The sequence below is a fragment of the Salvelinus fontinalis genome, chromosome 14 (genome assembly GCF_029448725.1).
Source record: "Salvelinus fontinalis isolate EN_2023a chromosome 14, ASM2944872v1, whole genome shotgun sequence".
NCBI classification, from domain to species: domain Eukaryota; kingdom Metazoa; phylum Chordata; class Actinopteri; order Salmoniformes; family Salmonidae; genus Salvelinus; species Salvelinus fontinalis.
In genome coordinates this window covers 51,177,259-51,201,533 of record NC_074678.1, presented here as the reverse complement: position 1 = coordinate 51,201,533, position 24,275 = coordinate 51,177,259, and the positions used below count along the sequence as shown (strand labels likewise).

Below are 24,275 nucleotides of genomic sequence, written 5' to 3'. Positions count from 1 at the left end.
GACAGCAATCATGACGGAAATACGAGGAAAGGATGCCATTTTGGAACATTGGACCTCAGCCCAAGAGGCCAAAGTTTAATCCATGTAGCAAAACAGAATCAGGATGGCAATACGAGGCAAAGAAAGAAGAGCGAGAAAGGTACTCTAAAATGTGAAAACCCTATATGCTTTGTGTGAGATGAACATCAGCAATACGCCCGAGAGTATTGTTAAAAATAACAAAGACTTCATATTTTACACAAAGACAAAAAATGATATATTTAAGTGCCTGATCAGGCTGGTGCAAAACATTTCTGCAGATGCATGGTACAGTAGGTACAGGGACAACCTCTCTCACACACACACACTCCATAGTACACACTTCCACACCTTTTTAGTAGATGCTAATATCACCTTTTACACATGCACACAAACATGCTGTCTCCACTGCATCATCTTAAAATATTCGCAACTATGTGCAATACTGATTGAGAGACCCCCCTCCAAAGACCTGTCATTCCAACTCCTCTTAAACAACCAAATGGAGCGCTATCTCTGCCAGTATAAGAACATTGGTGACAGAGGCACATAGGGTTGGCTAAAATAGCATAACATTTCAGTACTTCTACCTACCTTGTTCTATTTAAAATAATCACTTCTATACATACTGTACATGGCAGGACTCTATTGTATTATGATATCTGCACTTGGAATCAGAGCAGCAAACCATAAAAATCAAGCCAATATATTAATATAATATGCTATTTTGAATATTGACAATGCATTCAAAAAACAAAAGCAAGAATCCTGTTACTTTGGGTGAAGAAGAAAAAACAAAATCTAATCTTTCACTATAGCAACCGAAAAACTAAATCAGAGCTCGTCCAGTAGCCAGAAGCTGCAATTTCAAGGAAAAGAGAGGGATGGAGGGAGAAGTTGAAAGAATAAGGGTCCCTGTCAGTCAGTAAAATCATTGTTCTCTTTTTTAAATCTTTCTCCAGTCCTCTCTCCCTTGTTTCTCAGTTCGTTATCCTAGCCCCCGCCTCCCTCGTCCTCTTCCTTATCCTCCTGCTCCTCCATGTTCTTGCGTGCCATCCTTTCCCGCCTCTCTGCCAGGCGCTGGCATCGCGGGCACTCCTTGCCTGCCCGGAAACATTTGCTGTGGAAACACGCCTTGCACTCTGAAAGACAAAGACAATAACAAGAGAGATGTCATTGCAAAAGCAACCACACTGAAACGCGACATAAAAGATTGAGACAAACACACATGGGTGGAGTCCTGTTTAAAAAAATACTTTGGTTTTGTTGATGTGTAGAAGGACGCAAGAAAAATATATGGCCAACAGCCTAGTCCCTACTGATGTTACACCCCATAACTCACCTGTTAACCAGCTCTAAGCAAACATGGGGGAGCGCTCCCGCAACGCTAATAACCGGTTTGACAAAATTGTTCACAATGGGAAGAAGACTGAGGTGCTGTGATGTCACGGCAGAATAGCCAATGACAGTCTCTGAAGCGAGGGGAAGGGGTGACATGGGACTATAAAAGAAGAGGCATGTCAGGGTGGCAAGGCAGAAGGCAGGAGAGGAGTGGTGAAATGCAGAGAAACTTGCCAAAAGTCAGTGCACCACACAAACCAGTTCAGACACAACAAGGAGCAGCCTATTCTCAAAAGAGAGACACACAGCTTCTAAAGATATGAATGTGTGACTGAACCATTTCAGGTAACACCTGTGTGGAAGCTTCAATTTTATACATTTGTTACTACATATTCTTCATTCTTCATTTCACCGGTCTTACAATTTTTCAGTATGAAGCTTACAGTCCCCCAGTCACGGTGAGAGAACAGAGCATCGTGAGTCAATGACTGTGGTGCAGCACGCGCCAGGTGATCTAGTTACAGTATGGAACTCACAACTAAAAGTTTGTCAGCTAAACTGAGAAGAATTTTTTAGTTACTTGTATAACTGAGCTGGGATGTCAGAGACCGTTCGTTAGCATTTAGCTAGCATGCACTATGGGATTTTACAAGTACTCGTTAGCATGGCTAACCTTTGGATTGAAAATTACACCCCTTGTGTTCAGTGCTGGTATTACCGAATTTCCTGGGATGGATGAATTTATGACAATCTGGATACGGGGGGAGCTCACCTTCGCAGCGTGTGCACTTGTTCAGCTCGAAAGGGAAGATGATGTCTTTGTCGTTGCCGCAGAACTCACACACAAAACCCTTGGCCTGACAGAGCTGTGAGAGACAAAGAAGGAGGGAGGGGAAATTGAGACATTGACATTAAGGGGACGCACTGAGAATGGAAATGTCACTTTATGACACCCTCAAGTCCACTGTCACACACGGTGCAAATAGTAATTTGACTCATATTTTCTATTATAGAATGACAATTCAAAATGTACATTACAGTATAACAATGAATGTCTATTACAGGAAAATCTATAGTTGAGAGTGAACTAGTGACAACAGGAAGAGTATGTAGTTCAGGATAATTCAACAGATTCTCACCACACAGCCAGCCACGTGCGCGGAACCCAATTTCAGCAGCTCTCGAAGCCGGGTGGCCAGAACTCCGTTGCGCACAGCACTGAGGTCGTTGAGGGAGAACAGGTGCAGGTCCTCAGTCAAGTGACCTGGGAGGCTGTCAAACTGGTCCAGCACTCTATGGGATCAAACGCAAAGACACACGAGGGGAACTCCTACCAGCAATACTTTACCTGACAGCGCAGACAGTGTCGTCTCATAGCAATAGCACAGTTCATTACAGGAAGAATACTTTAGGAGGAATGTAACATGTAAAAGAAAGGGACTCTCATATCGACAATACCATTCATTGCAGGAGGCGGCACACGCATGCATGCACACAACTTACTCTTTAGCTAGGCGGCATGTCTTGAAGAGGTTTTTCATGTGGAAGAGTTGGACCCTCAAAACCTGAAGAATAGTACAAATGCACTTCGTTTATAGAACACATTTCAAACCACAACCAATAACCGGAACAAATGTTCTTTCTAGTATGAGTAGGCTAAACTAAAGCAAAATAAAATACTGCCGAAGATAAGCATAAACTAAGCATCAAACTAGACTAATCTAAACCAGGCTAAAGTCCAGTCCTCTCACCCGGACAGTCTCCAGGGCTTTGTTCTTCTTGTAGAGGCCACTGTTGATGTCGTTGGGGTTGAACAGGGGGTCTCCGGCAATCTTGCCCAGCAGGTCCCGGGCGAAGTTGCTGATGTAGTACTTGCTGAAGTCCCACTTCCTCAACACGCGGCCCGGCACCACCGCCTGGGCGTTCTCGTGGCAACACTGGCAGAAGTAGCGGCCCAGGTACTCACAGTAGCGCATTCGCTTAATGTAGTCTGTCCGGTGAAGGGGAGTAGTGGTAACAGAGTGAGGCAGGGGGTGAGGCTTGACACAAAATGACCACCGTGGGATGAGGATAACATGTGTGGTAGTGTTTTGGAGGGTGGGGGTCTTCAATGTGGTTTTTACCTGGGTCTATGCGAGTCCCGCAGCCTGCACAGCGGTAGTTCTGCTTCGCCACAACTATTTTCCTCCTAATGGAGCAAAAAAAGGGGAAAGAGGATGGTTAGAGACAGACAGACATAGGAGGGTTAGAGCGACAGACAAGCAAACAAAAAGGGGGAGAGGCAAACAAGAAGGGGGAGAGAAGTCAGTGTGTGTGTGTGTGTGTTAAGGACTCACTTGGGCGCGGGGTGGATGTTGAAGATTATCTGGGGTCGGGGCGGGGCCCACTCTAGGTTCCCTCGCACCCGGATCCTCAGCTTGTAGATGTCAGCATGCTCCCCGTCATCAGGAGAGATGGGCAGGGAGTCAGGGATGGGCAGGAGCTGAAGGGTAGAGGGAGAATACAGGTCAGTTTGTGTGAGTGTAGGTGTATGTGTGGGGGATCTTGTATGTATGCATGTGTCTATGCATGCATGTATGTGTCTGCATGCTTGTGTGTCTGTGTGAGCGTACCTTCTGCGGTGCGTCTTGCTCTGGGACCAGCCAGTCGAGCTCCGAGGCTGCGGGGAGCTGCATGCCCTCAAACTGCCTGAGCAGGCCCATGGCCACCGACTCAGCCGAGTTAGACTGGAGGAACGACGGAGAGCTGAGAGAGGGAGTAGGAAGTGTGACGAAGCATATACCAAACACATTTCCGTGAACAACAGATCATTTCCACTACTGCAAATTATAGCCACACTATCAAACAATTGTCTAATTTCAACTACCACAAAGAATAGCCTTTTATTTTCAACTACCGCGAGCAACAGCCTAATATCAACTTCCATAAATGACAGCATAATTTCCAAGTAGCCTACCGTGAACAAAAGCTTCATTTCAACTACTGCAATCAATAGCCTAATTTTAACTACTGCTATCTAACTACCATGCCTTTTCTTTTTCTACTGTTACCTCTGTGCTTGATATGGGCTTGATCGAAACCTAAACATTCTGTCTATAGTCCGGCCCACTCCACGGACTACCATTCTTCATTGGGCCAATAGGAGAAAGGGTGTGGCCAAGGTGAGATGCAGGAGATTCACACATGCAATCACTGTCAAAATATTCAATATTGGCGATAGAAGTCAGCAAACCTTGGCTAGTTGAAAACATGAGGTTTCGAGGATCATAAATCTGGTAAAGAGCTATAAGGCCTTTGGAAAATTTGTGGAAACTAGGCTATTCTGGATTACTAGGCTCGGGGGATGAAAGAACTAGCATATGACCTATGTCATTGACATGGACAGGCAGGTCAGCAGACAATGGCCAAATCCATCTCTAGACACTATGCTCTATACACTTGTGGAGATGTTAGACGAGACTTATCGTATCCTATCAGAGGGCAAGTTGGTGCTGTTACAAAATTGCCTAAACCTATCAAATCTCAAGTGCATAGGACAAAGGGTCTAGGGCAGGGGTGTCAAACATACGGCCCGCGGGCCGGAACCGGCCCCCAAGGAGGTTCGATCAGGCCCGCAGGATAATTTGAAAGTGGAAAAAATGCATAAAAGACATGGAATTAATATTTTTAATTCGCTGCAATTCATGGATTATCCGCTAAGGGGCGCACTCTTTCCATCAGAGTAGAAGACAAGCCGCATCACTGAGACAGACTGAAAACAGCAGACGGTATCAATGCGCCATCTGCTGCTTGTTACGACGTTGTTAATACCTTGGTCTCTACCTCTCCGCTACACCCTCATTAGCCAAAATGTCGTTATCCAAACGGAGAAAAGTAGATAAGGAGTGTAGAATTTTCAAAGAAAAATGGACCACGTCCTATTTATTTACAGAGATGCACGGAAAACCTTCGTGCTTGGTGTGTTTGCAACAAGTTTCGGTATTGAAGGAATATAATATTCGACGCCACTACGAGACTCATCACAGCGAAAAATATGACGGCTTGCAAGGACAACTGAGAAGAGATAAGATTAACGAATTGCTGGCGGGTCTGAGGAAACAGCAGTCAACTTTCATCCAGAGCCGAGAAGTCAGTGAAGCAGCGGTAAAAGCCAGCTACCTAATTGCTAGCGAAATAGCATTAGCATCGAAGCCGTATTCCGCCGGTGACTTTGTTAAACGATGCATGATGAAGGCGGCTGAACATGTATGTCCCGAGAAGCGACAAGCTTTTGCCAATATTAGCCTGACGAGGAATACTATAGCAGAGAGGATTTCGGAACTATCGGCAGATTTAGACAGTCAATTGAAACAGAGAGTCAAGTCATTTATTGCATTTTCTGTGGCAATTGACGAGAGCACTGACATCACAGACGTGGCCCAACTGGCCATATTTATTCGAGGAGTTGATGAGACATTGACTGTTACTGAAGAGTTTCTTGAGTTGGTGCCAATGATGGACACCACAACAGCCGAGGACATTTTCGGCTCTGTCGTTGCTGCATTGGACAGAGTTGGAGTGGACTGGTCCCGCGCTGTCAGCCTGGCTACAGACGGCGCGCCATCCATGGTCGGAAAGAAAGCAGGTGTCGCGACAAAGTTCAAAGACAAAGTACAAGGACAGGCGAACACTTTCTTCATTACACATTTAAAATCACTCTCCTTAGTTTGTAAGGTGTACGCAGGGATTACATTTAGATTTTATATGCGTATGTGTAAGTGGTTTAAAAATTCCTTTCTTTAAAAGTCTCATTTAATCTTAAAGTGCATTACTATATTTTTCAGTACCAATTAAAGTTTTGTGCCTTTGTACAATCAGTGGGATCAGTTGCAATGCATATTTGTGAATGATAAAAGTAAATTGCACATTTGTCTAAGGAAATATGAGGTGTTTCATGAAATGTTTTGTAAAAGGATAGTTCATTAAATTTCAATATTTTCCTAATGTTCTTGTGCTTCTTTACACCAAAACAAAGGAAAGACATGATATTTTGGTTATTTATAGCAGAGTATGGTATAATTTTAATGGTCCGGCCCACTTGACATCTCCCTAGGCTGTATGTGGCCCACGATGCGAAATGAGTTTGACACCCCTGGTCTAGGGTAAATTTGGGATTGGGCCTACATCTACAAGGCTAGAGTGTGAGTGTGTGGTGGGAGCAGTTGTTACATAGACTCTGAGGTGAGGAACGAGCGGCCACTGGACGTCACACTGCGCATTATGTCTGCATCTGTATATATGAGAGAGAGAGAGAGAGAGAGAGAGAGAGAGAGAGAGAGAGAGAGAGAGAGAGAGAGAGAGAGAGAGAGAGAGAGAGAGAGAGAGAGAGAGAGAGAGAGAGAGAGAGAGAGAGAGAGAGAGAGATTAGGCTCAGTTCTTTTAAAGCACATCAATCACACTATCTAGCATAATTTGGTTCTAAAGGCAGGCATCAAATTCAGACAATCACAAATAAAAACATTTACAGCAAATAATTTGAGGGTGGTGTTTCAGGAGAAAACTAGTTTGTCCTAGATATGACAAGTCCTATAGAAGGCACAAAAGCATCAGACATTACATGTGTGGCAGAGAGTTCACATAGGGACTTTTAAAAGGTGTCATATTAGTGTGCTGCTGGCGAGAGATTAGAAAGCCTTGGCTAGTTGAAAACATGAGGGATTTCAAAGAACATGAATCTGATAAAGAGCTATAAGCCTCTGGAAAATCTCATGGAAACTAGGGCATTACGGATCACTAGGCTAGGGGATGAAAGAACTAGCATATTCAATATAGGTCATTGACAGGTAGGCCAGCAGACAATGACCCAATCCCAAATCCACAACTGCAACCCAGTTTCTGACCAATATAGACCAGGGGTTCAGTCTAAAACTATTTTTTTTTTGTCTATTTCAGAATATGTTCATACGTGGATTTGTGCTGTCGATGCAAATCCAAAGCCCTTCTGACAAGATCCAAAAACAACGATATGCCAAAGGGATGCTAGATTTGAATGTTAGGCTGCAACAAATGACATAATCAGCAAGTATCCTTTTTCTTATGAAAGCCGACTACGCAGCAGCAGCATCACAAACAAAAATGTATTATCATCTTATTAACAGCTATACTTATATAGAATAAGACTGTGGGAGTCATTTTGTTCGCAGCCCATTAAGCCGTTAAGTCTAGTCTCGCACGTGTAATATCCGATGTTTCTTTTAATGCAAGCCAGACTATTTCTTTGCTACCACTGCAGCATGCTAGAAATAGGCAACTTGGCAAGGTGGAATTAATATGAAGCAGTTCCTGGTTTTAGGGGGAACTCAAAAGCAGTGAGATCGCGTTGAGCACTAACACAACTGGATGTGCATCAGTGATGCAATCTCATGCACACATAAAGCCTAAATTAATTGTTGAGTGAATCAATGGATGGATGAATGAATATTCATGAATGCCCAATAGCAGCAGTAGCTATACACTGCTGACCGCAAATGTACTAGTCTACTGAAGACCCTAACCCCCCATCAAACCATAGATGTCTATACACTCATCGCCGGTCTCCCTAACTCTGGAGCAGCAAAGGCACCACAAAGCACACAAGCCAGGGCAGCAACTAGCTGGATTCCAAACTGAAAACCTTTTTCCCACTTGTAGACGTCACTAAAATGACTAGGTACCAATGGGCACCAATCTGGTAGAAATGATACCAAATTAAACTGAAAGCTCAAAGGAAAAAGGTAGAGTCCATATGATGCTAACCGTGAACATCAATCACTCAAATGCAGAGAGTAAGGGGAAATAATTGTTTTGGTAAGAGTTCTTCCTCACTTCATCTTCACACAATTCCTCACTCCACGCCACCTCCTCCTCAAAACACATTGGAGAAGGTCAGAGGGGAGGGACCTTGAACCTCGTCCTTCAATACAGTTGAGAATAGGACGGGAGGAATCGCAGAAAGATTCATTGAGAAAGAGCCATGGAATCCAGCTACATTTGTCCAGCCTTCCACATTCGTAGTTCTCGTGCCCCCCTAGCCCTGTCTCTTGTACCCCACACCAAATCAGATACCTGAGAAGAGGGAGGCGAGCGACAGGGAGAGGCCGCTCCTTGACACCGCCATCAGGGACTGGCCCTCACAGCCATCTGAGAGACAGAGACTACACTCAGCACTGGCTCCACACCACCACATATACTGTGCATTTGGAAAGTATTCACAACCCTTGACTCTTACGTTACAGCCTTATTCTAAAATTGATTAAATTGTTTTTGTTCCTCATCAACCTACACACAATACCCCATAATGACTTAGCAAAAACAGGTTTTTAGAAATGTTTGCAAATGTCACATTTACATAAGTATTCAGACCCTTTACCAGTATTTACCAGTCAAACTTTATTTGCCACATTCGCTAAATACAACAAGTGTAGACTTTACTGTGAAGTGCTTACTTACAAGCCCTTAACCAACAGTGCAGTTCAAGAAGAAGAAAATATTTACCAAGTAGGCAAAAATAAAAAGTAACACAATAAGGATAACGAGGTTATATACAGGGGGCACCGAGTTAGTGTGCAGGGGTACAGGCTAGTTGAGTGACTGTGCATAGGTAACAAACAGCGAGTAGCAGCAGTGTACGGGGGGGGGGGGGGGTCAATGTAAATTGTCCGGTGGCGATTTTTATGAATTGTTCAGGAGTCTAATGGCTTGGGGGTAGAAGCTGTTGAGGAGCCTTTTGGTCCTAGACTTGGCGCTCCGGTACCGCTTGCCGTGCAGTAGCAGAGAAAACAGTCTATGACTTGGGTGACTGGAGTCTCTGACAATTTTATGGGCTTTCCTCTGACACCGCCTATTAAATAGGTCCTCGATGGCATGAAGCTTGGCCCCAGTGATGTACTGGGCCGTTCGCACTACCCTCTGTAGCGCCTTACGGTCAGATGCCGAGCAGTTGCCATACCAGGCAGTGATGCAACCGGTCAGGATGCTCTCAATGGTGCAGCTGTAGAACCTTTTGAGGATCTGGGGGCCCATGCCAAATCTTTTCAGTCTCCTGAGGGGGAAAAGTTTTTGTCGTGCCCTCTTCACGACAGTCTTGGTATGTTTGAACCATGATAATTCGTAGGTGATGTGGACTCCAAGGAACTTGAAACTCTCGACCCGCTCCACAACAGCCCTGTCAATTTTAATGGGGGCCTGAAGCACCTTTGGCAGCGATTACAGCCTCAAGTCTTCTTGGGTATGACGCTACAAGCTTTGGCGTCGCTGCACAGCTATTTTCAGGTCTCACCAGAGATGTTCGATCGGGTTCAAGTCCAGGCTCTGGCTGGGGTACTCAAGGACATTCAGAGACTTGTGCTGAAGCCACTCCTGCATTGTCTTTGCTATGTGCTTAGGGTCATTGTCCTGTTGAAAGGTGAACCTTTGCCCTAGTCTGAGGTCCTGAGCGCTCTGGAGCTGGTTTCATCAAGGATCTCTCTGTACTTTGCTCCGTTCAGCTTTAGCTCGATCCTGACTAGCCTTCCAGTCCCTGCCTCTGAAAAACATCCCCACAGCATGATGCCGCCACCATGCTTCAACATAGGGACGGTGCCAGGTCTCCTCAAGATGTGACGCTTGGCATTCAGGCCAAAGAGTTCAATTTTGGTTTCATCAGACCAGAGAATCTACCCCGATTGCTCAGTTTGGCCGGGCGGCCAGCTCTAGGAAGAGTCTTGGTGGTTCCAAACTTCTTGCATTTAAGAATGATGGAGGCCACTGTGTTCTTGCAGTCCTTCCATGCTGCAGACATTTTTTGGTACCCTTCCCCAGATCTGTGCCTTGACACAATCCTGTCTCGGAGCTCTACAATTCCTTCGACCTCATGGCTTGGTTTTTGCTCTGACATGCACTATCAACTGTGGGACCTTATATAGACGGGTGTGTGCCTTCCCAAATCATGTCTAATCAATTGAATTGTAGAAACATCTCAAGGATGATCAATGGAAACAGGATGCAACAGAGCTCAATTTTGAGACTAGCAAAGAGTATGAATACTTAAGTAAAAAAAGCAGTTTTTTTTATACATTTGCAAAAATGTATAAAAACCTGTATTTAGATTTGTCACTACGGGGTAATGTGTGTAGATTGATAACTTTTTAAAATGAACCCATTTCAGAAAAAGGCTGTAACGTAACAAAATGTAGAAAAGGTCAAGGGTTCCAAATGCACTATTTGACTACACACAGTAGTACTGTGTATACACACACATAAACAGGAGGAAGTAGTCACACACACACACGCATGAAGGCTACTTTTAGAACAAACACACACATTTATCAAAGACCTAGCTACCTTGCCTCAACAGTCCAGAGAGCAATGTTAATGAATACCATTAAAAATGGGAGCCGTTTCCAGCCTTAGTGGGTAGATGAATGATATGTGGGACGTGACAATGAGGTTGTGAACTTAATGGCACACAAAGCTTGCATGATGTGTATATAATATAAACCCTTCCATCCAAGTCCACAATCCTTCCTAAGGTTCCCTCGTTCCCTCTCTCTACCTCTCAGCTCACACTCCTCCACCTCCTCGGCAGAGCCCGAGTCGGACATGTGAAAGGAATCCTGGGAGCTCCTGCAGGAGCCTCCGCTGTCTGTGGAGTGGAACACTGGAGGAAGGGAGACAGGATTAAAATCAATAGCAGCAAAATTATGACATGGGGACTAAGTTGGGAGTTGTTTGTTTGTGCGTGCATGCATCCGTGCATGTGTATGTCCAGCCATGCGTAAGCTCTTACAGTGCTGTGAGGGTGGCAGGCAGGTGCGTCGGATCTGCAGCCTGCGCAGGCGGATCTTCTGTTTTAACTGCTGGATCTCTGAGTCGCTGTCGTCGCCATCCTCCTCCTCCTCCCGCCGCCGCCGCAGGTTGCACTTCATCAGCTCGATGGCGGCAATCAGAGACTCAGAGATGCTGAAGTGGGCATTCTCCTGGAATGAGACACGCAGATGGGCGGGGGGGAGAGTGAGGCCTTGCTGTAACACTTTCAAAATGAAGTTATGATTGATTTCACACAGTTGGAGAGGTGAGTGTAAGAGTCTCCTAAATGATACCATTCCAATTAGGTCATAACTCTCCCTATTCTCTAACTTTCTGTCCTTAGAGTGCACTCACACATTTCCTTTAAAAAGGCAAGTTCTAGGGTAAGAAACTATGGTACACAAATCCAATGCTTTAAAATGTGTGGGGAAAAGTGCACGAGTGCAGACTTCGGGAGAATTAGACGTTCCGATTCTAATCACTCAAAAGGTCAGGGGTCAGATGATGTGGGATTATGAACCCTCCCCAGGCTCACCTTCTCCAGGTCAGCACAGCTGCCGAAGTCCTGCTCCGATAGGTAGCTGATGAGGCTCTGGCCCTCTGACGGCTTCCGGAACATGCCGTCTGGAACACTGCTGTACTGGGAGCCATCTGCAGAGAGACAACACATACATGCAGAGACACACACACACCCACACATTTTCAGCAAAGACAAGCCTCAAACACTGTATGTTGATTAGTATTGGTGTCACTGGCATATATACCTCAGGTAAGGTGATGGACATTGATAATGACATTTATTTTGCCAGCTAGGTAGTCATGTTTGAACCAGTGTACTCACTTGACTCCATATAGAGGGAGCTGGGTGTGCTGACATCACTGATGGCAGGGGAGAAGGGGCTGTAGGCCGTGACACAGCAGTCCACTCCAACCAACGATTCTGACAAACAGTACACACCGCTGATGTTAGATTGACCACAAAAATGAAGGAAGATCAGTGTCATATCAAGGGCCAAATAGCCTGGTTACCAGATGTTTTCTGTGCTCAACATTTGTGCTAAAGTTGGCTAAAGAAAGCAGAAACAGACTTAACTGAACAGTGTCGTAGTAGCTTGACATTTCAACTTTAATATCCATTTTGAGATATGCTCAGTCAGACACCCACAAAGGATGTATCGTAAGTAAATGTATCAATGAACACATCAATGTTTTGTTATCAGCTAGGTAAATGACATCAGGGTAAAAAACAAATAATAATAAAATTAGATCAAATATGAAGTACTACATGAAGTCTCCTTTCCACTGCAAATCCAAGGCGAATATTGTGATGATACGTTAATGATTGCTGACAGTGATTCTGACCACATAAGCAACTAATACATTGAAGTTATAATGACCTTAGAAAAAAAAAGATAAAAGGTAACATTTGTAAAAAATGAAGAGTAAAATCAATGAAAGACCAAAAAACAACATTAAAACGTCACAATGTAATGAAAGTAGCGTGTATTCAAACATTATCCAACACAATGAATGAACATGGCGAGCTGTTTTGGCCTACGGTCTTGATTTTGGTTTCACCTAAAACCAGCCAAACATTAAATCAAAGACCTAGGGTCTTGAGTGACCTTGGTTCGACCTAAAAATCAACCAAACAACAACCAAAAAACAGAACAGCACAAATGAGGAACCAAAACCAAGGCCAGAGATAAGAGAAGTAGAAGTAGGGATTTATCATGCAGGGAAAGGGAGATGAGAGAGGAAGAAGACGGAGCACAGAAGAACTGCACTGCCAACCTGCTACAGGGTCCTCTATTATAATGGTGATTTTCCTGTGGCCCCCTCCTTCACGCAGACAGAGACAGAGAGAGGAGGTTAGCCGTGAGAAAATAGAGGAAAAGGAAAACGCACTGTGGCAAATGCTGGATGTGGTCCACACCGCATAGCACTGCAACTACACACCCCCTCTCTCTCCCAGGCGCTAACCTGCTGCATACACACACTCTTATACAAACACTAGTCTTGCAGCCATTAACCTTCAATTACTTATTTGAAATAAAAATTCACAAAGAAACATACACGTATTGGTTTGCACTCACGCTCAGCAAACATACCCTAACCTCTCACCTGCTACACACATGCAAACAAACACACACACACTCACACACTCACCATGTCTATGTTTGTGGTTGATCCCCATGTCAGACATCGAGCGGATGTGCCCCTTGCTGCCCCCGCGACCCTGCCCCCTCTGTCCCTCCGAGAAGGATGACCTTCGCGGAGCGGGAGGCGGGACCACAGTCAGGGAGCTCCGCATAGGCGGCTGGACCGGAACCTCGCCACCTGATTCGTCACTCCCGCCGGGCTCGCTGCTGGGGGTGGAGCTCTGGGAGTCACGGCGATTGCAGCGTTGCACCAGGTTACCGATGGCCAGGTACTCTGGGCCGTCGTCGCCCTCACCAGAGTCTAGGGTGTCTGAGTGGGCAGGGCCTGGGGAGGCGGGCTCGGTCAGGGCGATGTGGGGGACAGCTGCCAAGGAGCGGGGAGGAGGAGTCACACCCCTCTCGCCCTCCCCCCCGGACCCTGACACGCACCCCCAAGGGGCTCCCGGGGCGCTGGCTGATGGAATAGAGTCTGTAGAGGGGGAACAAGAAGAGAGTTTTAGTCAGACTGCTTTCTGAAGAAACTTCATCAATGCTTTATTCAAATCGCATCTCCTTACACAATCAGGTCGGTGTAGACTCAGTGACCTCAAAAGCAGATACGAGGGAATTTAGGCATCAAGGGAAGCAGCTAATATAAGGTGGTTGACATTTTCTGAGACTTTCAACTAGAACTGTAAAACAACAGAGCAGAAATAATTCTTAGTGTCACTTCTATACTTCCCATATCTATCTTCAAACTTCTGAATGTTTCTATCAGACACACCAAATGAGAGATGAGGCAGATAGGAGTTTTAGTCAATCCCTCTACTTACAAATCGCCAATAAACCACATCTCCATTTACAAATCAGGCCTGTGTAGGCTCACGGCGATCACAAGCACTGTAGTGAATTCAGCTATTGTGACTTATTGTGGACCTTGACCTTCTGAAATGATAATGTGATAACAGGATGCACATGTCCTGCCTAACCTCCATTCACAATGCTGTTCCTCTCCTTCTCAGACTACTGCTCCATCCCTCTATCCTCCCTCTGAAATTCTACCCTACTGTACAGTTCATCCACCACTACTTCATTCCCTGCTTTAATCTGTGTTTAATTTATTACTCTCCCCTTTCTTTCCCGTCTACCTTCCTTGCACTCAATCCCTCTGCTTTCCCACTCAATCCCTCATATCTCCTGATCTGTGTTGGTGTTGCTCTTCGTCCCATGTTCTCACTCCCTACCCCAACCCCTCCATCTCTCCCTCCTATCCCTCCATCCTCACCTGTGTTGCTCTCTAATGTGGCCGACCGTAGTGGTGTTAGTGTTGGGTACCACTTTCTCTTTCCCACTCTCACACCCTCATTCCTATCACTCACCTTCTTCCTTGCTCCATTTGCTAACCTCCCTCAGCTCCCTATTTCCTCACCTGAGCAGAGTTACCCTCTGAGATGGCCCCTGTGTTATTGCTGGCTGTGTGTCCTTTGTCTCAGTGGGAGCCTGTCTCCCTCTCTCTCTCTCTCCTATCCTCCTTCGACCCCTCACCTGAGTTCCTCTCTGAGATGACCCCTGTGTTTATGCTGTTCAGTGTGTGTCCTCTGTCTCGGTGGGAGAGGGAGCACTGGGAGGTGGTGAGCCTGTGGTTGAGCTCTTCCCTGGGGGGCCCCTGGCCCTTGACCAGCCCGCCCCTCCAGCCTCCTCCGGCCCCAGGCAGCTCACACAGACTATGGCTCTTCAACAGGCCCCCCACACACGGAGGGCCCTTCAGAGTGGACAGCTGAGAAAGAAGGAGAAAAACAGAGGGAGGATTAGAGACAAATTAGAATGTGAAAGAGAGGTACAGTAAGATAGATGGTAAGAGATCAATGCAGGCACAGACAATTAGGTATAGTAAAAACAGAAAAAAAAACATGGCAAGAGACAATTTATGTGTAAGGCATGGTTGAGCTGTATCAGAAAAGAGAAGACAAATAGAGAGATGGAGGGAGAGAGATCCTCCACTAATGCTTAAGTGGATATCAGGGACAGGAACTTAAGACACCAAGATATACAGACAGAGAGTATGATTGGTGTGTATTGGTGTGTGTGTGTGTGTGCGCGAGGTGCCCACCTTGACAGTGTCAACGAGTGCCAGCAAACGGGGGTTGTTCTGTTCCACGGCCTCAAGATACTGAAACATGGCCGTCACATGGGGCTCTTTTAGGAGAAAGGCCTCCTCTGAGAGACAGAGAGAGGGAGAGAGAGAAGGAAAGGGGGAGAGGCGTGAGAAAGAGCGAGCAACTGACCGAGAAAGGGAGAAAGTCAAGATAAGGTCAATAGGACAAGGCAATACCACAGACACAGTCCAAACGATATCACAGGCCCAAAACATTGATTAATTCTAGGGCTATGATGGTCATGGAATTTTGGATGACGTTTTTTCCGTTTGAATATGAAAAAATTAAAAGTGAAACGGTTATGAAGGTTATTTTATTTTCATCCAGAATCGACGGTTACATTTACCGTGCCAGCCCTAATTCCTTCATCAAGTCCACAAACTTAACTACAGTTGTCTTGGTTTGGCCGGGGCGCACACACTCACACGCAGCCTTACCGTTGTAGTACTTGCGGGTGTGTCCCTGGTGTTTGAGCAGGGGTCTGAGCTGGGCGGAGAGCAGGTGGACCTGAAGGCTGTGCAATAGCCAGCGCTCGGCCTTGTAGCCTTCCCCAACACTCTGTATACCCCTGTTTAGCACGGGCTCCAGCTTACTGAACTACAGGGCCCAGAAAGGGGCGGGAGAGAGGAGGGAGAGAAGTGAGGGTAGAGGGAGAGAAAGAGAGAGCGGAGGGGGGAGGGATAGGGGAGATTGAAGGAGGAGTGTATGGGAGAGAGAGTAAGGGGAGAGGGCAAGGGACAGAGGGGAAGGGTGAGGAATAATACAGAAAGAGAAAAGAGATGGTTAGAGAGATGACCACTATATAAACAGGTGAACCTGTGGCTGGCTAGCTGGCTGGACCCACCCAGATCTGTTTGTACCTTCTGTGATAATGTAACAGGCAGTAGCTGAGATCATCGAGAGAGTTTTCTGAAGATACAGCAGATTGCACAAAAAACATTAGCACATCAACAAGACGGGAAAGAGGTCAGGGGCTAAAAGGTTAAAGGGCATTTGGGTTTCACAACAGTAGCATGTGAGAAGGGTGTTGATGAAGCATTACCCTGGTAAGAGTGCAAAAGTTGTGTCTATTCATTCACTAAAGCTTTTCCTTGCCTCGTTTCAACTCATTGTCAACTGTGGGCCAGCCTACCATTAAGATCAGGTTTAGCATCAACTTAGAACCACTACTTATCATTCGGTTACACAATGGCTAATCACTGTATTGTTGTCACAACTATATAGATTCAACAATGTCTGTGTCCCAAATGGCACCCTATTCCCTATATAGTAAGGGGTTGCGTTAGTGTTCATAAATCTGCATTTTCATAACACAGACCTACCGAAATCTGCATTTAAATCATTTCACCTATGTTTTATATTGAAAGTCAATCATATTTTTTACATTTTCAATAGTGATCAGGGGCGTGCAACTATAGTTTTTTTCACAGAAAATACATTAGGCACAAATACACATTCGGCAGAAAATAGCTTCATTTTCAACGCTATTTGGCTGGCAGCCAAATGAGCTTACAATGAAAAGACAAGGTATTTTTTTGCTAAATGATGCATGGCCATCATATTTTCTAATGTTTATCATAGAAAGAATGTAGCCAGCTACATTTCCTAATGTTTTGCTTCAAGTTAATCTTGCATTTTCCCAGAGAAAAGCTAGCTGGCTACACTGAGAAAAGTACCCGGAGAAAAATAGCTACACATCAGTCAGAGTGCTGTCTGCTGATAGAATGCTGTTTCTCTCTCCTGAGGGGAGAAGGGCAACTGAAGCACAACGTTTGTCTGATGAAAAGCATAAATAACAATAAGAAGCATTTTAGATCTGCATTTACAAAACGCAGCAAGATATTCCTTATGCATTTATTTAAAAAAATATGTGTGAAAAACACAGAATTCTGCATTAACGCAACCCCTCATAGTGTCCTACTTTTGACTAGAGCTCAGAGAGCAATAGTCTATGTGCCGGGGGGCTAGATTTGTTATAGCTGGTGTAATTCTCCTGTCTTTCCTGGTGTCCTGTGTGAATTCAAGTACGCACCCATCCGGAGGACCGGAGCCCTAGGACCATGCCTCAGGACTACCTGGCCTGATGACTCCTGGCTGTCCCCAGTCCACCTGGTCATGTTGCAGCTCCACACCTGCTGTCTCGACCTCTGAACGCTCGGCTATGAAAAGCCAACTAACATTTACTCCTGAGGTGCTGACCTGTTGCGCACTCTACAACCACTGATTATTATTTGACCCTGCTGGTCATCTATTAATTTTTTAACATCTTGAAGAACAATCTAGCCATGTACTCTTATAATCTCCACCCGGCACAACCAGAAGAGAACTGGCCACCCCTCAGAGCCTGGTTCCTCTTTCGGTTTCTTCCTAGTTTCCTGCCTTTCAGGGAGTTTTTCCTAGCCACCGTGCTTCTACATTTGCATTGCTTGCTGTTTGGGGTTTTAGGCTGGGTTTCTGTATAAGCACTTTGTGATAACTGCGGACGTAAAAGGGGCTTCATAAAATATAAAAAACATCAGCTCAATTGCTTTAATTCCATTAGTTCATTTTTTGTGAGCTCAACGCTCTGTTTATCTAGAAAGAAATGAAATAATTCACGAGAGAAATTAAGTCAAGAACTTTCTTTGTGGGATGCTGGGCTGAAGGTAGTTGTAGTTTTCATTAGGCAAATATTCACCCTAGTTCAGCAAAGAAACGTGGTAATCAACTATAATGACCATAATTCATTGCGCCTGTTCTTCCCGGCTCGACAGAGACTGATAGCCTTAACACAGACCACATGAGAGAGGAATGTAAACAACACAAAGATGAGAGGGATAGAGACAGTTCGTGAGGTAGCTCTGATTGATAGTTGTAGTTGGTAATAAGCAGTCTTGAAAGTATGCCTTATTTACTTCGAAGAACTAGTCAAACGATTTTGTCAGACAGCTCTGCAGAATACTTAGGCAGCTACTATGTGTCTTTTACTTTCGGTTTTGTACACCAGCTTCAAACAGCTGAAAATACAATATTTTTGGTTATGAAAACATATTTCAATGATTCTCTATACTTGCGGAAATTAGGGGAACTATTAGAATTTTAGCAACAAGGAAATGGCAGAGCAATTTCAGCATAGTGCACCTTTAAGGAATGAAAAATAATAAAGTAATGAAATAAAAACTAAGTAAATATTTTATTTCATAGTAATTTCCTATTAAGGTCTTAGCCAATGTGGACCTGATGGAGACAATAGGATGTTTTAGCAATTGAATGTTCACTATTTTGGGCTTTGTGATTTCCATTAAAAAGCTCCAAAATAATTTGCCTTTATTTTATAATGCATTTGTTGTTGACATTTTTTTTGCGAATAAGATACCAGCAATTATTTTTTTAATAACCCGAGACGAACCGACTTTAAAAAGCACTAATTGCTCAGCACTAGGCTCTGGTCAAAAGTAGTCCACCATAGGGTGCCATGCAACCAATGTCTGTGGTCACAACAAACTGTACTGGCTCCACCATCATATACACGGGATGATTAATCACCGTAAAGAGATTGCTAGAGTACAATACCTGTTCTACATGCGAGGCCAGGTGAGGGCTGATGTAGCGGACACAACACACAAAGGGCCAGTAGTCTTTCTGCTTGTAGTACACCTGCAACACAAAACCGGCGTTTACTACAGTACAATGGCATTGTCCTACTTATGGCCGATGAAAGGCCACAGTGTGCTGTTATGACCACATTTCCACCAGTTTTTCCCTATCCATCTTACATTTGGGTTACCGGGACAGGATAAAAACAGAACATCAGAAAACAGATTCAGAGGAAAAAGCAGTAGAACTATGAAATGTTCATTCTCAGCAGCTCTTTTGCACCCTGCCTCAAAGAAAATGCAGGGAACAAACGCTGAATTCCCACTTAGCAGAGGCTCTTACCCAGGGCAATAATATTAGTGAATTTAAATAAAGAGGCTGAAAAACAGCCAAATAAGAAGGCCTTATTATTACCTTCATTGAAAACACAAATGATAGCGTAAAAGAGTTAAGAGTAAGTAAAGGAGTACTTGTTCATGAGGCCTGACCTGCTCGTGCTTGAGGCCGTGGCTGAGGATGTGGTTCATGTCCTTGTGCAGCCGCTGTAGACCCCCGTAGCGAGACCACACATTAGGGTTGTTGGTGGACACCAGGCCCTCCACCGTGGTCTTCAGACTGGAGAGCAGCTTCCAGTGTTCCCTCCTGGAAAGAGAGGAGGGAGAGAATGGAGGAAGAGAGTGAAGAGGTAGGTATAGGCTTGACTGAACTTGTCCCTCACCCAAACATTCTAGAGTAGACAGTTGAGCAGAAAAATTAAAACCAGCATTGACTGACTGAGAAGAAATCACACAGTAAGAATCTGCCATAACAAACAAACTACTGTGCAATGACTCCGAATGAACTATTGTGACTAAAAACTACTGGCTGTGTACTGCATATACAGCGCCCAATGAAATGCATTGAACTAGGCTAAGTAGATATAGGCTAATTATTCTAAAGTATACTGAGACCATAGACATACAGCCTTATTCCAAAATTGATTAAATATATTTATTCAGAAATCTACACACAATACGCCATAATAACAAAGATAACAGGTTTTTAGAAATGTTAGCACATTTATTAAAAATAACAAAACATAAATACCCTTCTCTATGAGACTAGAAATTGAGCTCAGGTGCATCCTATTTCCATTGATCCTCCTTGAGATGTTTCTACAACTTGATTGGAGTCCACCTGCGGTAAATTCAACTGATTGGGCGTGATTTGGAAAGGGACACACCTGTCTATATAAGGTCCCACAGTTGACAGTGCATGTCAGAGCAAAAACCAAGGTCGATCATGAGGTCGAAGGAATTGTCGTAGAGCTCTGAGACACGATTGTGTCGAGGCACAGATCTGGGGAAGGGTACCAAAACATTTCTGCAGAATTGAAGGTCCCCAAGAACACAGTGGCCTCCATCATTCTTAAATGGAAGAAGTTTGGAACCACCCAGGCTCTTCCTAGAGCTGGCCGCCCAGGCAAAAGTGAGCGATCGGGGTAGAAGGGTCTTGGTCCGATGGTCACTGACAGAGCTCTTGAGTTCCTCTGTGGAGATGGGAGAACCTTCCAGAAGGACAACCATCTCTGCAGCACTCCACAATCAGGCCTTTGTGGTAGACTGGCCAAACTGAAGCCACCCCTCAGTAAAAGGCATATGACAGGCCGCTTGGAGTTTGCCAAAAAAGCACCTAAAGAGTCTCAGACCATGAGAAACAAGATTCTCTGGCCTAATGAAACCAAAATTTTACTCTTTGGCCTGAATGCCAAGCGTCACATCTGGAGGAAACCTGGCACCATCGCTACAGTGAAGCACGGTGGTGGCAGCATCATGCCGTGGGGGATGTTTTACAGTGGCAGGGACTGATGATTGAGGCAAAGATGAACGGAGAAAAGTACAGAGTTCCTTGATGATAACCTGCTCAGGACCTCAGACCGGGGCGAAGGTTCACCTTCCAACAGGACAACGCAGGATTGTCTCGGAATGGCCCAGCCAGAGCCCGGGCTTGAACCCGATCGAACATCTCTGGAGAGACCTGAAAATAGCTGTGCAGTGACGCTCCCCATCCAACCTGACAGAGCTTGAGAAGAACTGCAGAGAATGATGGGAGAAACTCCCCAAATACAGGTGTGCCAAGCTTGTAGCGTCATACCCAAGAAAACTCGAGGCTGTAATCACGTGCAAAGGTGCTTCAACAAAGTACTGGGTAAAGGGTCTGAATACTTATTTCAGAAAAACCTGCTTTTGCTTTGTCATTATGGGGTATTGTGTGTAGATTGATGAACAAAAACAATGTAATACATTTTAGAAATAGGCTGTAACATAATAAAATGTGATAAGTCAAGGGGTCTGAATACTTTCCGAATGCACTGTAGGTAAGACACTAGGTGATGTGGGCTACAACCTCCAATTGGCATAGGTCAATGGCAAACTCTTTAAAACAACAGTATTGAGTACAAAGAGTTAACATATTGTTGTTTTGGGTGAGTGAATTGTGTTTCACTTTCCGCTTGTATTGAGATAGGCATAGATTCACTTTTGATTTTGCTGCTTAAAGTAGCCTATTTGATGTTGAGGAAAATAAAAAAAAGAGAAAAAAAAACCAAACTGAGCACAAAATCCAACAGACAAAGTGCAAGCTCATACCCAGGACTTACTCATTTTTCCTTAAGTCAGCAGCTAGCTGGAACTCAATGCTGACACAAAATGACACACACTCTCCCACACACACTTGGGAAAATAGTCTTGAATAATGAGGAACAATGAAGAACAATACCAGAAGGGAGATTTTAGAAAGATCTAGTTTTCTAGTAAAAAGTATCTTATTAAAAACTTCACATTACTCATCTGCAGCAAATATGACAGAAACTAGGCTTAAAACATCCAGGGCTCATTCATGTTACAGGGTTGGAGGAGAAGGGGTTTTAAGGATGAACCTAGTGAAGTGTGTGCCACTGTTTCATGACTACTGAAGGAGTCTGTCAGTGATTATAGTTTTTTTTGGTATCCATTAATGAGAGTTACAGGTTAGGTACTGTTTGGTGTAGCACAGATTAAGATCCTGTTCTACCAACCTTAAATTTGCCCATAATATATTAGTTCTTGATTTGGCCGATCTTCTTCTAAAATGTCTGTGTCCAGTTGCAGGTGGTGCGTTTCAATTTAGAAGATGCTCCATTATTAAAAATAATACATTTTTATTCCATGAAGTAATCCAACAATGTGTACATCGCCAATTTATCTATTTGAAATATTCTCTCATTGATTTAAACCGGTGGGTCCACCCCAAAGTGCCCATCATCCAGGTCATGTTGACACTCACCTACAGTACTGCATCTCGATCATTGAGGTGGTTAGATTAATCTGGCCCGGGATACACTTTACTATGGCCCGTCACATCATCAGGCCTAATCAGGAAAGGAGCGCCCTTCTTAAATCGAACAGTAACCTGCACCTCTCGGTCATGTTGTCAACAAAACAGCATAGTGCATCATCCAGAAACACACGAGAGATTCTATAAATGTTTTCATTTTCAAACTAGTTTTAATTGGGAAGGAGAGTTTAAAAAAAAATCAAAAGCAATCGCTTTTATATGGGAAAACGTAGAATCCTACTGATTACTATAATTTAATTACACCGCTTTTGTTTTGAGCCGCTTTCACGTCGGATAGAGCGGGGCACCTGGCTCACTCCCGGTGAATTCTATAAATACCCCTCTTGTACAGCACCTGTAATAGAGAATTTGCCAGAACAAAATTGCACTTCCTTCCAGTTTGCAAGATAACTACATATCAAGTTAACGTTAGTTTAGCGTCAACTAGCTAATAATGCTAACTCAAGTTAGCTAGCTAACGTTCGCTAATTTAGTTAACACACTAGTTAGCTACCTAGTTAACGTTACTAGTTAGCAAATACATATTGTCATGGACAGTATTATATATTGCATGTAACTGAGGGCAACGTATGAAGTTCATTGGCCAATTTCAGACTTGTTTTCATCCGTGAACAACCTTTATGTAGCTAGTTAGTTACCAGACGAGCTAGCCGGCTAAGCTAGCTAGCTAGCAAACAGCTAGCTTGGTTAGCCGATTCCCCACCTAGTCCCTCACCTGCGTTCCTCGGCTTCAGCCTCCGCCGTAATCTCCATTTCCTCGAACCGGGGGAAACCGAATACGGTATCAGCTTCCCCCAAATTCACTTCCAGTATACACAAGTCACCGGCCGCTTACAGCCAGTGGCTCAACATTATCTCGACGCATTCACTTTGGCTAGTAGGAGTGGTGACTGGTGTAGTCCAATACGAGCGCTGTCAGTGTCAAAAATTGCATGGGGCCCAAACAGAAACACAAAACCGCATGACCTCGCCATCATCAGTAGTGGGCGGGGTTGATGTTTCAAAGACTCCTACTCCTTGACACAGGTTGTTTTTGAAGTGATAGATTGAGATTTATTTTTCCTAGGCTATTTATTGCAAAATAGCCTTATGCTGAATTTATAACTGTTCAAATGAAGATGCCTGCACATTTGCTACCTTATTCAATTATCCTCCATTCTCTGTTAAATAAAGTCAGTGACATTCAATATAAAGTTTCACATTACTATTTGTAACTGGTGGGTAATGCATGAATTACTTTTCTAGAAAATTTCAGTACAGCCTAGAACCCTGCTTTTTATGCCAAACCTGCTAATAGCTTGACAATGATACCACCTGCTGGTGGTGAAGGGCTCTCTCTCGCTCTCTCTCTCTCTCTCTCTCTCTCTCTCTCTCTCTCTCTCTCTCTCTCTCACACACACACACACACACACACACACACACACACACACACACACACACACACACACACACACACACACACACACACACACACACACACACACACACACACACACACACAATTCAGTCCCATTAAAAATCCTATTCTCCCTAACCTGTACTCTTACCCTAACATTAACCCAAAAACCTAACCTTATAACCCTAAACCTAACCCTAACCCTTAACGTAATTCTAACATCAATTCTAACCTTAACCCTAAACCCCCTAGAAATAGAATTTGACCTTGTGGGGACAAACAAAATGACCCCAGTTGGCCAAATTTTTGTTTCTTTACTATTCTTGTGGGTACTTCTGTTCCCCACAAGAATAGTTAAACACATCCACATCTTTATACCATGTGTGAATAGCAATTCCTAATCTATGCGGACCCCTGGCCTTGTGTGCCAATCACTTATTGTATGCTCAATAAGCTGTTCATGTGCAT

At 44.3% G+C, this 24,275-nt stretch overlaps 1 protein-coding gene across 3 annotated transcripts; it reads right to left on the bottom strand.

Moving 5' to 3' along the window:
* Positions 1 to 38: 38 nt before the first annotated feature.
* LOC129811091 (run domain Beclin-1-interacting and cysteine-rich domain-containing protein-like) lies at positions 39 to 23,380 on the bottom strand. 3 transcript variants are annotated; one of them, XM_055862249.1, is made up of 22 exons: positions 23,127 to 23,380; positions 19,525 to 19,678; positions 19,013 to 19,096; positions 15,898 to 16,057; positions 15,415 to 15,521; positions 14,850 to 15,081; positions 13,333 to 13,794; positions 12,958 to 13,005; positions 12,005 to 12,103; positions 11,699 to 11,814; positions 11,144 to 11,333; positions 10,910 to 11,014; positions 8,443 to 8,517; positions 6,568 to 6,628; positions 3,972 to 4,104; positions 3,696 to 3,841; positions 3,483 to 3,547; positions 3,111 to 3,349; positions 2,863 to 2,924; positions 2,499 to 2,652; positions 2,132 to 2,225; positions 39 to 1,160 (listed from the first exon to the last, which is right to left on the bottom strand). In XM_055862249.1, the coding sequence occupies exons 1-22, from the start codon at positions 23,162 to 23,164 to the stop codon at positions 1,012 to 1,014; spliced, it is 2,973 nt and encodes a 990-aa protein (XP_055718224.1). In that variant the 5' UTR covers positions 23,165 to 23,380; the 3' UTR covers positions 39 to 1,011. The 3 variants fall into 3 exon arrangements, with proteins under 3 accessions (XP_055718224.1, XP_055718226.1, XP_055718225.1); XM_055862251.1 differs by lacking the exon at positions 8,443 to 8,517; XM_055862250.1 differs by lacking the exon at positions 12,958 to 13,005.
* Positions 23,381 to 24,275: the final 895 nt, after the last annotated feature.

What these genes read in the sequence shown, in the direction of transcription:
- LOC129811091 (XM_055862249.1), bottom strand. Translation starts at nt 23,164, where the DNA reads ATGGAGATTACGGCGGAGGCTGAAGCCGAGGAACGCAG. An exon ending in CTCCCTCTATATGGAGTCAA is followed by an intron (nt 11,815 to 12,004) that starts GTGAGTACACTG and finishes GTCTCTCTGCAG; the next exon opens with ATGGCTCCCAGTACAGCAGT. An exon ending in GGAGGAGTGTGAGCTGAGAG is followed by an intron (nt 8,518 to 10,909) that starts GTAGAGAGAGGG and finishes TCTGTCTCTCAG; the next exon opens with ATGGCTGTGAGGGCCAGTCC.